The 14155-nt window shown below is 39.4% G+C and overlaps 1 protein-coding gene across 3 annotated transcripts in view; it reads left to right on the plus strand.

Annotated features, from left to right (window-relative positions):
* The first annotated feature begins 4346 nt into the window (after positions 1-4346).
* Positions 4347-14155, plus strand: part of KDM3A (lysine demethylase 3A) — a 51912-nt gene continuing 42103 nt past the window's right edge. For 2 of the 3 annotated variants that reach the window (XM_019749219.2, XM_074332292.1), the window contains exons 1-4: positions 4347-4499; positions 5041-5256; positions 11403-11558; positions 12876-12986. In XM_019749219.2, the coding sequence (XP_019604778.2) occupies positions 4362-4499; positions 5041-5256; positions 11403-11558; positions 12876-12986 (621 nt within the window). In that variant the 5' untranslated portion in view covers positions 4347-4361. Of the gene's footprint in view, positions 4544-5040; positions 5257-11402; positions 11559-12875; positions 12987-14155 lie in introns of all 3 variants that reach the window. The other variant, XM_019749220.2, reaches the window with a different exon arrangement.

A 14155-nucleotide genomic window follows, 5' to 3' on the forward strand; every position in this document is an offset into this window, starting at 1 on the left:
TTTGTAAAACTGATGAAACTGTTCACTTAAGATCTGTGCATTTCTCTGGGTGTAATTACTCCTCAACAGAAAAAGTATATGAAGAAAAAAAGAAGAAACTTAGACTGATGCTCTGCTTGCTTCATTAAGTGTCACGGGTGCACTGCATTAGCAGAAATAACATAAGACATTTCCATTTTCACACAAAACATCATTTTTTGTGCTATTTAAGGGAAGCAGATTTAAAGAAAAAATATTGTATTCTAATTAATTTGCAGTTGAGGAATCAAGGTCCAAACAGATTCCAAATTTCTAATTGCTAACTTTCTTAAAGGCTTTTGGAAACTTCTGATGTCCCTTGGGGTAAAAGTAAACTCAGCTGGTTAGCGGCAGAATTTTGAGTGGAATGTATATGCTGGAGCTTGGAAAACAGTTTTTACTAACCAGTAGAAATGATTCCTCGTAATAACTCCAGGCTAAAACATATTTTTTGGAAGTGTTAGTATACTGCTGTTCAGTCCTCTATCTGCAGTGATTTCAGCGTAACCTTCGACCTCTCTGAATGGTTCTCAAATTGAAATTCTCTCCTGCGTTGTTTCTAGGATGCACCTCTCTCCTGGTTCTCCTCCTTCTTTTAAGATCTATCTTGGCCTTTTCAGTGTCCTTTGTTGGTCCCAGCATGAGTACTCTCCGCACCCTCCTCAAGCTCCGATAACCCACGCGAGGCTTTCTCCTCCAGCCCTGTGTTAACAGTCTCTGACCTCTGGTCAGACGCTAACACACCTCACTAGGCAGCCCCCATTCACAGATGCCCTCCTCACCTCACTTAGGCTGTAGATATCCAGTGTTGGGTTGACCTTATGTGTATCTATCTTTCTCACTACACTTGGATTCTGACTCCCCATGCCAGGCTAGTACTCCTTACTTTTTTGAGCTCAAACATTCCATGCCAGGCAGCCTCTCCTCATGAAAACCTACTTTGCTCTGCACTCCTAATGGCTTTAGGATTGAAGTGTTCAGGAAGAGGAAGTGAAAGAGAAGGAGGAAGGAAAGGGGAAGGAATCTTAAAATATTTTACTAGATTTTTTTATATTTAGCTCTTTGATCCACCTGGAACTTATTTTTCTGAATGTTGATGTAGGGATCTGTGTCGTATTTTCCCTAATGGGTAACCAATAGACCTCATAGCATATATTGAATAGTTTATTATTTACACTTATTTGAAATGGTGTGTTAATCATAAACTCATTTTCATAAATACATGGGTCTGTTTTTGTATTCTTTTAACTATATATTTCTATTTTGATTCATTCATTGAAATTATAGTTTAATTTGAGGAGGAATGAAATCTTTACTGTATCAAATCATATAAATAGAGGAAGTTTTAAAAATCTTTTTTATTACATGCCAGAAAATTCTTATAGTTTTCTCTAGATAGGTTTTGTTCATTTCATGTTATGTCTTTTTCTTAGGTATTCTGTAGTTTTCATTATTATAAATGGTTTCTTTTTTCTATTATATGTTCTAATTGATGTTTGTTATGGAATAGGAATTCTTTTGATTTTTGTATGTTGATCTTTTATTGCACCGCCCTCTTGATTCTTATGTTAGTTCTAATTGTCATGAATGCTCTTGAATGTTAGTGTAGTCAATTCCATTCATAGGATTTTAAAATTATCTTTAAATTCCAATAGTAACACGAATACATTTGCCTTATAAAAATGAATTGCAAATAATGCTTATTGACCAATACCCCCAGTTCTAGTGTGAACCCATCAATACCACTAACCATCATTATGACTTTTAATACATATATTTCATGGAACATATATAGTGTTGTTTTTATACATGCATTTTTAAATAGTACCAAATATAAATTTCATTTTTATTCAAAACGTGTTTTGCTAATCTATCCTTGATACTCATACATATTTCATTCCTTTTCAAATGCTCTACTTCTTTCCATTATATTCCATTCCATTTATTTATTCCCCAGTTGAAGTACATTTAGATTGTTTCCATTTTTTCACAACCACAAACAATGCTGAAATGAACAATCTTATTAGTATCTCCCAGTGATATGCATAGGTGTTTTTCTAGGGTGGATAGCATATATTCCTGGGTTTCTAGAAAACTTAAAACTATTTTTTTAAATAATGAATAGGTATTGAATATACGTGTGCTTTTAATAATCCTAGTTTTCTAGGTAGTTCATTGTTCAATGTGAATGCATGTTCTTTTTAGCCTCTACTAATATGAACATATGATTTTTCTTTAAACCTGTTGTGGTGAATTGTAGTAATTTTCTAATCTTGAATATCCTTGTATTCATATGATAAACCTAATTAATCGTGTTGGTTATTTTTAAAATATACTGTGGGATTTAATTTGCTGATATTTTATTTAAGAATTTTCCATCTATAATTCATAAGAATGACTTAACAATAGTTGTCCTTTCTCGTATTCTCCTGGTTCAGATTTGATAATAGGGTTTTGCAAGCTTTATAAAATGCATTGGATCTCTTTACATCTTTCCTAAGTTCTGGAACCATGAATATAACATAGGAATTACATGTTCCTTAAAATTTGGTAGAACTTGTCCCTAGCAACTGTTTCTCAAATTAGCAGTTAGTTAGTAGTAATCTAAGTCCTCCATACCCTCACTTATTTTAAAAAATCTATCTGAGGTGCCTATTTATGGGATATATTTATATATTCTACTTTGACTACAAATTGTCAAAATTTCCATATAGATTTAAGTTTAGTCTTAGCTTGAGCTAGGTAAGCTATGTCTTCAGAGTCATAATAGTTCAAAAGTATATATTATCTTTGCGAACTTTATCTTTTTTTAATATAAGATCCTTTTCTCTTTTGATGCTTTTACTTTCCATTGTTAATATCACTTTATTAATTTTGTTTATATTGCTTTCCTTCAATTTGATTAGAAAATATTTTACCCCAATATTTTCAAGTTTCCTTTGCTGTCATTGGAGTTTGCTTGTAGGCAGTTTGTAGCTGGATTTTGTTTTTAATCCATTGTGTCTTTTTAATTTATGAGTAAAATTAATCCATTTATATTTATTGTAAATACTCATATTTGGACTTATTCCTCTCATTTAATTTTTTTCTATTTACCATACTTCCATCAAGTGTTTGCTTCTGTTTTTATTTTTGACTTTTGTTGAACCGGATAGGTTTTCATTGTTCCATTTCCTCATTTTTAATGGTCTACAAATTATAAATCAAATTTAATTCTTCAGGGTTTATTCTCAATTAAAAAAAATAGTATCAACTATTTAGAACACATGTTTACAAACAATACCTGGAGTTAACTTGCATCTATAATCCTTTGAATTCATTTCTAAACTTTTTCTGATTCCCAGTTCGCACACTTGTATAATTGGGAGCACAAGTTCTTCACTCATTATTTTAAGGATTAAATATGATGCCATGTCAAGTATCAGTTTTTATAAAGTAAGAGGTCTTCAATTCCTTCATTCCATTTCTTCTTCCTTCAAATAATAAACTTCAGGTCCAAATCACACAATCATCTCATCTCCTTTGTCCTTCAAAGTCACAGCCTTTTTCGTATCTGTTGCATCATTATGGCCTTCATTTAGTCTTTTAATTTCTTTGTAAGTCTCAGAATATCTTCTCATCTTCCCTTTGCATATAAAAAAAAAAATCCCATTCTGCATTGTACTGAGTGGCCTCTCTTGATTTAATGAACGTCACTCCATGCCTTTCTTCATTTTTCCTACAAAATGGCGGACTTTAGACGTTCCATGATCAGCACCACGTGCGCCTGCGCCTCCCGCGGCCATTTCGCCCGGCAGCCCAAGATCCTGCCTCAGGTCTGCGAAGCGCCTGCGCACGAGCCCCCAGAGCACTGTCGCTCCTCCCTCCAGTTGAGTACGCCTGAAACCGCACGTTCTTGTCCCTTTCCTCCCCCGCAGACTCTGCACCGCCTTCACCCCTTTCCTGTGAGATTCTTCCGCCAAGTGGAAAGCCCTTCTTCGGTCGACAGGCTATGCACTTGAGGAGCAATCTAATAGGCTCTTACAGCCCAGGGGTTCGTCATTCAGTCTTATCTGTGCACCACTGCAATTGTCCTCTGGGCCCTAAAGTTGAGAACCGATTTCGCTGGACTTTTTTGCATACCGTGAGGCAATAAACGTAAAGAATGGCTGTGGCGGAGGGATCTTTCGCTTACGTTCGGTGTAGTTTAACCTAATGGGGGTCGTCCGGGAGTCGGAAGGGGGAGGGCAAAGGGAGGAGGCAGCTAAGGAATTGTTTTTTTCTCTCGCCCCGCCCTGGGCAGGCCGGCCAATTGCGATGGGCTATTTCCCCACGAGCCTTACTCAACTTCTTGGACTCAGCCAATGAACGACGGAAGCGGCTCCGAGGGGGCGGGCCCGGGAGGCAGTGCGTGTCTTGTGAGAGCTCTTGAACCAAGTCAGAGCCTGAGTCGGCTGGGCGGCTGGAATCGGCGGCTGCCGCGGGTGACTCAGGGAGGCGGGGTAAGAGCGTCGCGGCCTCGGCTCCGGGGAGAGGAGGAAGAAAGGTGAAGGAGCCGAACCCGCATCCCCCGCGCCGCAGACGGCGGCGAGGGGCGGCCGGGGATCGGCGGCCGGGAAGCGGGGTGTCGGGGCGGGGCAAGTGCGGAACCGTGGGGGACCCGGCCGCCTGGGACGGGCTCTCTGCATCGGGGCCTTTTCCTTTCAGGGGTGAGGGGCGAACACTTTAAAATCCACTTCAGCCGCAAGTCATTCTCCCCTCACTCTCTGTACGTAGGTTTACGGTTTTGGAAAAGCGAAACTTGGGAGAGCGAGGGTCACGCGACGCTTGGGCCCGTGTTTGCAGTGGGGGAGGGATCGGGGCGCGGGGAGGGTGCGGTTGGAGAGGTCGGGTGAGGGGTCCTCCTTCGCACCCGCCGCCGCCCGGGGTCTTGTCCTCCGAGCGTGGGTAGGACCCTTCCTTCTGCACCCGCCTCCCACCGCCGTCTCCCCGGCCCCCCACCACCTGCCGCCCCCATTGCATTTTGGTTTTGTGTTTTGGCAGGGAGGAGCCCTTCCTGCAGGCGTGGAAACCATGGTGCTTACGCTCGGAGAAAGTTGGCCGGTACTGGTGGGGAAACGATTCCTTAGTCTGTCCGCAGCCGACCGCAGCGACGGCGGCCACGACGGCTGGGACGCGGAGCGCGTTGCCGAGTGGCCCTGGCTCTCCGGGACCATTCGAGCCGTCTCCCACACGGACGTTACCAAGAAGGATCTGAAGGTAAAACCGGCACGGGGGCCTCGGCGGTCGGACGTTTCGTACTTACCTTGATCCCAAGACAGCTAGCACCCTCCTCCCCTTTTGTGAAAAGGACGATCAGAAAGAAAGTTGGCATCTGACCTCAAGGTGCAGAAAACTAGACCTTAAAAGTTTGTGGAAGGGTTGTGTAGAGCCGAGATATGTCTGGCGTAGAGTTGCTTGGGTCTGCAAATGGGCTTAGCGTTGTTCAGACATGTTTCGGTGTTGCCGGCGCTGTGCCCCATTAGGACTGTATGACTATTTCTCCGGAGGGGGAGTATCGTTGTTACTATTAAGCTGGGCAAGTGAGTGACGTTTGGAATCATTAAGAATTGAGGGCTAGTGCTTGGAAGTGCTTCAGCTGGCTTTTTTGTTTGTTCCTCTTAATTTCTTCACCCAACTTCATGAACTTTCAGTCCTGTTAGAAATGATGTGTGCGTGTAGGAGGAGGAGCTTGGTTGTATTATGCACATTAGGGTGGGTATTTGTCCATATATGGTGGATCAGGGCAGGAGTGGGTTCCTGGTTGTGTAAGACGAATCTGTGTGTGGGTGTGGGATAGGACCATATATGGAGGGATGGGGTGGAGCTAGCTGCCCCTTCTGTGGTGTGTTGGAGGGATGACTTGGAAACATTCCACTTGGGTGTTTAGAGAGAGGGAGAGAAATGAGAACAAGTGCGGCCAGGGATTTTTCCAGTTACATCTTTTCAAAAAGAGATGAATTCTTATTGTACTCCCTAATAGAAGTGTTGGTATGAAAAGATTGTCTGGGAACACCAGTGAGGAAGCCATTGTACCAACAAAGACTCCTTTGTGCAAAAATAACTGAAAAAGGTCCCTAACAAAGACTCCGAAGTGATGATAACCTGAAGGAAGCTTGTCAGGACAGAAGAGATTTCTCCCGGAGTAATGGATGTGTTTCAGTGTCTTGGTCATTCATTATCTTTGCTTTTTTCTTTTTTTGAAAACTATATTCAAATAAGGGAAGCAACTTTTAGCATTGGCAGTTAAATATGTGTTAATTTCTAAAACTATTCATTTGAATACTTTCAAGGTGACCATGCATGCCTAAACCGGTATTACTCTGCAAAGGGTTGTGGGGAAAGGATATGTGGTTATGTATTTTTAAAGCTTCCACAGTGTGCCTTGTCTTCATGTTGAAATAAAGGAGTAACCCATTGAGCATTTAACCATGTGCCACAATCATGCTGAGCACTTCACAGCCATGATTTTATTTAATCCTTATAGCAGTTCTTTGGGAGTAGTACTAACATTGCTCCTTTTTACAGATAAAAATCGTAGGGTTGGAGGGGGGGGAGTAAGTATCTTGCCAAAGGTCACACACCTAGGAATTGGCATAGGCTGTGTTCTAACCCAGGAAGTTTTGACTTCTGAGCCCACCCTCTTAATCATCATGCTCCCCGATCAAGGACTGTGCCACAAAGGGCTCTTGTCATAACACTGTAAAGTTTGGTTTTTCCTCCGTTTCACTCCCAGCAAACCAGGTTTTGATGTTATAGAAAGAATGCAGTGTAGTGCAGAGATGGCCAACTTATTTGTTTCAGGCTAATAATCTTTCTCCATAAAATGGGCTTTGTGTACTAGATTTCAATCAAAGTTGTGGTTTATTTCACCTGGCAAATAAAATGTTCTCTAGTACATTTGTTCTTATCTGATTTGAATGGGAACAAGATTTGATTTAAGCTGTACACTCTTCAGTTCTTTGGCAGATGATGAGAAGACTAGGTGTTCTCTTCCTCAACAGTGATTGAGGACCATTGGGTTAGGAAGGCAATCTGGGAGGTCCTATATGTGTATTCTTTTTGATCTCCATATCTCCCCACCCCCCCAGCCTTTGAGGTGGTGGCATTATCTTCATTTTTCAGAATGAGTAAATAGATTTAGGAAAAGGAGTCTTGTCTAAACTTGCATAATGAGCTACTAAGTGATGTAGGGAGGATTTGAATCTAGGTTTTGCTGTGTGCATGTCTTTTCCACTGAACTAAGTTGCCTGACATGGAATTTTAATTCAAGAACAATTTTTTAAAAATTGTATTATATTTATTGGGGTTACATTGGTTAGTAAAATTATATAGATTTCAACTGTACAATTCTATAATATATCATCTATGTATTGCATTGTATGTTCACCACCAGTCAGTTCTTCCATCACCATATATTTGACCCCTTTGCCCTCTTCTACCACCCCATTCCCCCCTTACCCTCTGGTAACCATTAAAGTATTGTCTGTGTCTATGAGTTTTGTTTGTTGAAGAACAATTTTCATTTTTTTTGGATTTTTGCTTTACTTGCAGACCTCACAACTCAGCCTCATGTAAAGTGCAAATCTATGCGATTTCTTTTTTTTAATCATGACTTATTGCTATATTCCTTAGTTGAGTAGCAGATAAAGTAATTGTCTTGAGTTTAGAGGCATGTTGTATTAGCAAAAACAGAATTTTAAAACAATAGAACCAAATTGTGCTTGGGGAGATGTAGGCAGGAACTAAGTAAGACCATCCTTACACCTGGGTTTAGGGGTATTGAGTTTTTGGGGATGGGGTGAGACTGGGGCTTGAGGTGAATATGAATGAGTAGAAATCAAGTGGTATGCAACCTTTTAGTATTAGTAGAAGTATAGGACTGTCTAGAGAGTCTAGACTGATGATTTGCTTTGTTAGTTGATGATATGATTGAGGCCAAGGCTTGTTAACACTGTTTTACCTTGAGAGAGACTTTGTAACAAAATCACTTACTCAGATACAATGTATCTAGTAGTTGATTACAGAGAAGTTAGGGTGAAGACATAATGAGATCAAATGCTTATTATGTGGCAAATACTGCTTTATTTAATTGTCACAAATATCCTAAGTGGTAAACCACATTTTTTAGTGTTAGAAATTGAGGCTTAAACAAGTTAAATAGCTTGCCCAAGATTGTCTCAGACCTTAAACACTAGGTTTTAATATTCAGGTAGAGTGAGGTTAGAACACTATTTTGCTGGCCCCTATATCCCAACCTAGAACACTGCTTGACATGTATTGTTTGCTAAAACATTTGAATGAATAAATGAGTCCTGAAATTATTATCTCAACATGGGAAAAGCAGTTTAGAGAAATCTAACGATGGAGCAGTGGCATTCTCTTTATCTGGAATAGCAAATTTGGAAATTATAGGTAGTGAATCATAATTAATAGGCCTCTTTTTTTGGCCTTTGGAGTCCGATAGCGTAAACAACATCTTTGTGGACCAAGGGAGATGGGGGGAGAACACAGCTTGGAATGAGAACTAATTACATCTGTCAACTTGCAGGAGCTTGGTCAAGTCATTTTAGTTCCACCTGGATTCTAATTCTTATTGGTATGCCATTTTATAGAAGTTTCTGCAGAAGAGGCTTTTCCTTTGGGGGAGGGGGTATCCTTATATATAGAACCTCAAACCTCAGGCACAAATAAAAGACATATATATATTTTTTTAAGTTGTCTTTTTCAAAGCAATGTGACTTTTTGACCAGTGCAATCTAATACTCCAAAGTCATAAACTAAATTATTTTCGAAAGGGGCTAACTTAATTTTCAAATCACTCAAATATTGAGATATAAAGAGACACCCTGTCTAAATTTTGGTTTAGGGTTGATTATAAGCTTTATAGATAGTGATTTGATAAGAATTGTGATGTTGCTTTGGTTTTATGAAACCCTTTAAGATCTTAGTCTTTCACTTTTTTCCCCCCTGAATAGATGTTAGATAATCATATTGAAGGCCCTCTTAACCCCACTCCTAACTGAAGGAATGATACCCTGATAAACTAAGATTTGAATTACTACGGAGGTATTAAAACTACCTAGTTTCTTTGCCAGATACTTTATATACATTATCTTTAAACAATTCTATGAGAGATAGGCATTAGTACTTTCATTTTGAAGCTAGCAAAACAAGATTCAGAGAGCTTAGATTTAAGCAAGGCTTCTTAACCTGCGGTACAGGTTAATTGGTTTCCTTTGTAATCCTACCGTGTTTCCCCGAAAATAAGACCTAGCTGGACCATCAGCTCTAATGCGTCTTTTGAAGTAAAAATTAAGACGCATTAGAGCTGATGGTCCAGCTAGGTCTTATTTTCGGGCAAACACAGTATGTATTTTATTTTATGCATCTAAAATCATTCTAAGAAAACTTCAGCATTACTTAGCTTCACACCCAGGTCTCTCTGACTCTAAAGTTGGTATATGCTTGTTTCCCTTCCACCACTTTGATGGGAAAACTGTCATCCAAAGCTACCTTGGGTTTGAGGTTGATGTGACTTGGGGCAGCAGGGGAGATATCGGAGGATCTAAGTTATGTGGCTAGGGAAACAGACAAAGAAAGATGAACAGTCTCTGAACACCTCTGTGTTCATCATTTGGTTGGTTATAGTGACAGATGGAATACATAGAACCAAGGAGACAGTACACGGAGCTTTCTCACATAGTAGGTAGTCACTTATTTTTACTTATTCTCTAGTAACTGCAAAGTTAAAAGCCTGCTATACCAAGCAGATTGCAGCTTCTTGGGGGAAGTTTTTCGGGAAGTTAGAGGTGCACATTTTGTTGTTGACGGAGAAGGGTATGGTGGGTCCTAAATTTCAATGGTAGCCCTAAAACTGGAGAAGGTTTGGGACTGGGGCTAGTGGTGTATCAGTTGGGAACTTCCTCCCTTCTAAATGGATGAGAGAAACAGGGTAAGAGCCCAGTCAGAGAGAAATTTATTAATTTAACAAATATTTGAGTACTGACTGGGGACTGGATACCAGTGAAATATAGTGGTAAGTAAAAGCAGACAGACTTTGACCTATTAGAATTTATAACATGTCAATCAGGTAACCACAAATAAATAATTCAGAATGTGGATAAGTGCTAGGAAGGAAAAGTACAGGGTTTGTGTACAGTTAGCAAAGGGACCTCTCTTGGGAGAGAAAAATGCTCTTTGGTAGGGGAAGACTTCTTTGAGGAAAGGATTCTTGAATTGGGTTCTGACAGATGAATGGAAGTTAACGAAACTTTGGTTTTTTTTTAGTTAAAGGGTGAAAAGGGAAATATGATTGTCTGTGAAACTGTGAACAGTGTTCATAGATTTATTAACTTAATTCTTTGAAACCAAAAATAAAAAGGCCTCTTTAGTAAGAGGAAAAATTTTAAATCAAGTAGAAATTGTGATTATTGCAACAAATATTGAGGAAGTTTATATCAGTTAAAATACAAAAATTTTTTTAAAGATTTAGAATAAATTAAGGGGTCGCATGTTCATAATGAGTGAAGGAAGGGTAAGGTGCTTTGGTGCATTTATAGGACCTTTAAGGTTTTGTGAATGATTCCTACTTTTGGGTCAGAGACCCACTTTTGGACTGAATTCTTTTTACGTCTTAAAAGATTTATGCAAATTGTATGGGTTTTAACTTTAGGGTTAAAAGGTATTTTGCAGGTCAGAAGCAGAAAACTTTGTTACTTAGAAAATGATATTTCAAAGGTAGTTTAACTTGCATATAAGAAGCTAGATGTAGTTCTGGAAAACTCGGGACCCCCGAGTTTATCCATTACTTGTTTACCTATTTAGCAAAGTAGTGGGAGTAAATTTCCCAGTTTATTCAATTCGAAGGGTATTGAGGATGTGCCTTCTATTAGGCTTTGTTCTAAATCCTACTGATACCAGAGGAATTCAAAAGCAAGTGGTGGATTGTGGTGATGGGGGGTCATCTTAAGCCCACACAGTATCAACATAGAATTACAATGCCCTGCAATAAGTACTTCTTTTAAAATTCTTTCAGTTCTCAAAGCTCTGATGTCTAATTAACATATGTAAAAACCTTCTACATGGGGGTTCTGTGCCTGTGACTTCTTAGAGGTTACTTTGGGGGCAGAGACTGGCCTTCAAAGACCTTGACTTCTGCTTCCCAAAATGGTTTGGGAGCCAAAGCTTGATCCCATGTCTGGGTAGTTTATTGTGGCCTATGAAGGAAGTAAGAGAGCAGAAGAGGGGGACAGTACATTTAGATAAAATATCTGAGTAGACTAATAAGGGTATAGTTCAACTCGGGCATTTTTCATGTTTATCTTTGTTCATTGAATCTGCTTTTTCCTATTCTATTTGTCTAGGTGTGTGTGGAGTTTGATGGGGAATCTTGGAGGAAGAGAAGATGGATCGAAGTCTATGGCCATCTAAGGAGAGCATTTTTAGTGGAGCATAATTTGGCTTTGGCTGAACGAAAATGTCCTGAAATTTCTGAACGGATTGTACAGTGGCCTGCGATAGTGAGTAAAACTCGGGCTTATTGAACTCATGAGAAAAGGGTTTCATCCATTATGAGTGAAACAAGAAAAGTATGTATGTAACGCCTATCTTTGTCCCTGTGGCAGATAATAATACAGATATATGACAATGTAGATGAGTCAGAAGAGAACCCTGGAACTCCGGTCAGTGCTGCTAGGAACTCTGTGACTCTGGGCCCTTGACTTTCTCGGGCCTCACTTTCTTCAGTTAAACACTGGGCATGAGAGGTAATGTGGGGAATGTCTAGTTTAGATCAGAGGTCAGAATCCAGATGTACAGATCTGTTTATTAGGTTGGTAAAAAAGTAATTGCGGTTTTTACAATTTTTAACCTTTAAACCTCAATTACTTTTGCACCAACCTAATAGTTTGACTCTCGCAGTGTCTTAAGAAAATTTGAATTAGTTGTCTACTTTTAAGAATGTAGAGAATATACTTAAACATCTCCATTTCCAATTTCTCTTGGAAGAAACTGGAAAATACAGCAACCCTGGAGCATTATGGCAGTTCTTTATCACAATAGGCTGGAACTGAATCGTCGCTGTTGCCTGGCCCGGGTGGGGTGTCCAGTCTTGCTCTGAGGATCTCTAAGTTTCCCTCTAACTCATGATAGTCTTGGACTGTAAAGATACTGACCGTCAGGGTGTGATTGTGCCATTTCCACATCATTAAGTCTGGTGCAGTTAGAGGAGAAGAGCCAGCACTGTGTCGGGAGAGGACAGTTGAGGCTTTATGAGACGAGCTGGGGCTTGGAGGAGGAAGGGCAGATTTGGTTTGTTGGAAAGGCTGGGAGGATGATTGAAAGGCTGACTGGATCGTAAAAGGCCTGGTGTGCTGTGCTAGCAAAGTTAAGATTTTGCCCACGGGTGAGAAGAGCTTCTAGAGGTTTCTGAGAGATGTAGGATTTTGGTTAAAGTTGTATTTTGCTCTTTGTATTCCCCTCTTCCCTGCAACTATTAATTAAGAATTTGCTAAAAATATGGCCTTATTTCTCCAAGAAAACGTACATACACATTTTTTTTTTTTTTTTTTGCATGAATTTTGGGGAAGCCATGCATCTGTTGGCCCAGACCTACATGTTAATGACTCCCAAATGCATATCTGGTTTAAATGATTGATTGGATAAAAATTGTGTGATCTTGTGGTTGCATGAATAGTTATTATTGAGATACTTGCAGTAAATAAAAAACTTAATGGCTTCATCTCTTCCTGTGTGTGTGGAAAATTGCCATTCTTCATTTTCAGAATTCTGCTGACAATAGTTATGATGCCAAAACATTTTCTTTTGTTTTGTTTCAGGTGTACAAATCTCTGTTGGACAAAGCCGGTTTGGGATCCATAACTTCTATTCGCTTTCTAGGAGATCAACAAAGAGTATTTCTTTGTAAAGACCTTTTGAAGCCTATACAGGTATATCAGAAACAATATTAAACCCTAAAAATAGAAGGAAAAAAACACCCCTTTTAACATGAGAACTAAAATGTTGATGTTGATTGATCTAATTCAGATATCAGAGAAAAGAACAATTCCATCAACAGTTACTTGTTAGACATTATCCCTCAGTGTTGGCCATTGGGTTGGTGCGTCCGTATGGGATTGGAAGGCCAAGGCTGATGGTGCATGTGTATGGAAACACCTAGTGTTACAAAAGTAATTTCAAAGTGATTGACTATCCTTCACATATATGCATGTATATATATGTATGTCAGTCTTTATTGTTCATGGGTCGTATATTTGTGAATTTGCCTACTCGCTGAAATATATTTGTAGCCACAAATCAATACTTCGGTGCTTTCACAGTCGTCACAGACATGTACAGAATGGAAAAACATTTGAGTGGTCTGACACATGTTCCCAGCTGAGGTTGAATAAGATGACATTCTGCCTTCTTGTTTCATCTCTCATACTGTAAACAAGTCTGTTTTTGAGGTCTCTTTCATGCCAGATTTTTGTGCTTTTTGTTGACAGTTTCACTGTTTACCCAAGAGTAGTGCTGAAGTGTTGTTGTGTAGTAGTTCTTAAGTACAAGAAGGCTGATTTGTCTCAGGGAGAAACTATGTGTGTTAAATAAGCTTTATTCAGCCGTGAGTTATAGTGCTGTTGGTCGTGAGCTCAAGAGTAACAAGCCAGTAATATATACCAAATTATGTATCTTTCAACAGAAACACGTAAAACAAGGTTATGTATTGATTGGGTGATGAAAATGTTGTGACCATTGAAAGAACCTAACTCTGTCTTTCCCCTAGGAGCAGTGATTTAGTTCACTATTTCAGTGTTTGTGGTGACTTAATAGAATATAACTACCGGGAATAGTGAGGAGTGTATGTGTGTGTGTGTGTGTGTGTGTGTGTGTGCGCTTTCCAATTAGCTTCTAAAACTCCCACCTTTTTCTTCACAATATTTATGCTTCTGGATCTTGCTCATATGTGATCTTTTTTATTATTATTATTATGAAAATGTTGGGTGGGAGGGAGGGAGGGCAAGAACACACAGATTAATTTATCTCCAAAGATCACCACCTTGAGAATAATATTAGTCTAATAACATTCATCTTTTAGATGTTGTTTGTAAAGCTTAAT

The sequence above is a fragment of the Rhinolophus sinicus genome, linkage group LG05, assembly GCF_036562045.2.
Source record: "Rhinolophus sinicus isolate RSC01 linkage group LG05, ASM3656204v1, whole genome shotgun sequence".
Lineage (NCBI taxonomy): Eukaryota > Metazoa > Chordata > Mammalia > Chiroptera > Rhinolophidae > Rhinolophus > Rhinolophus sinicus.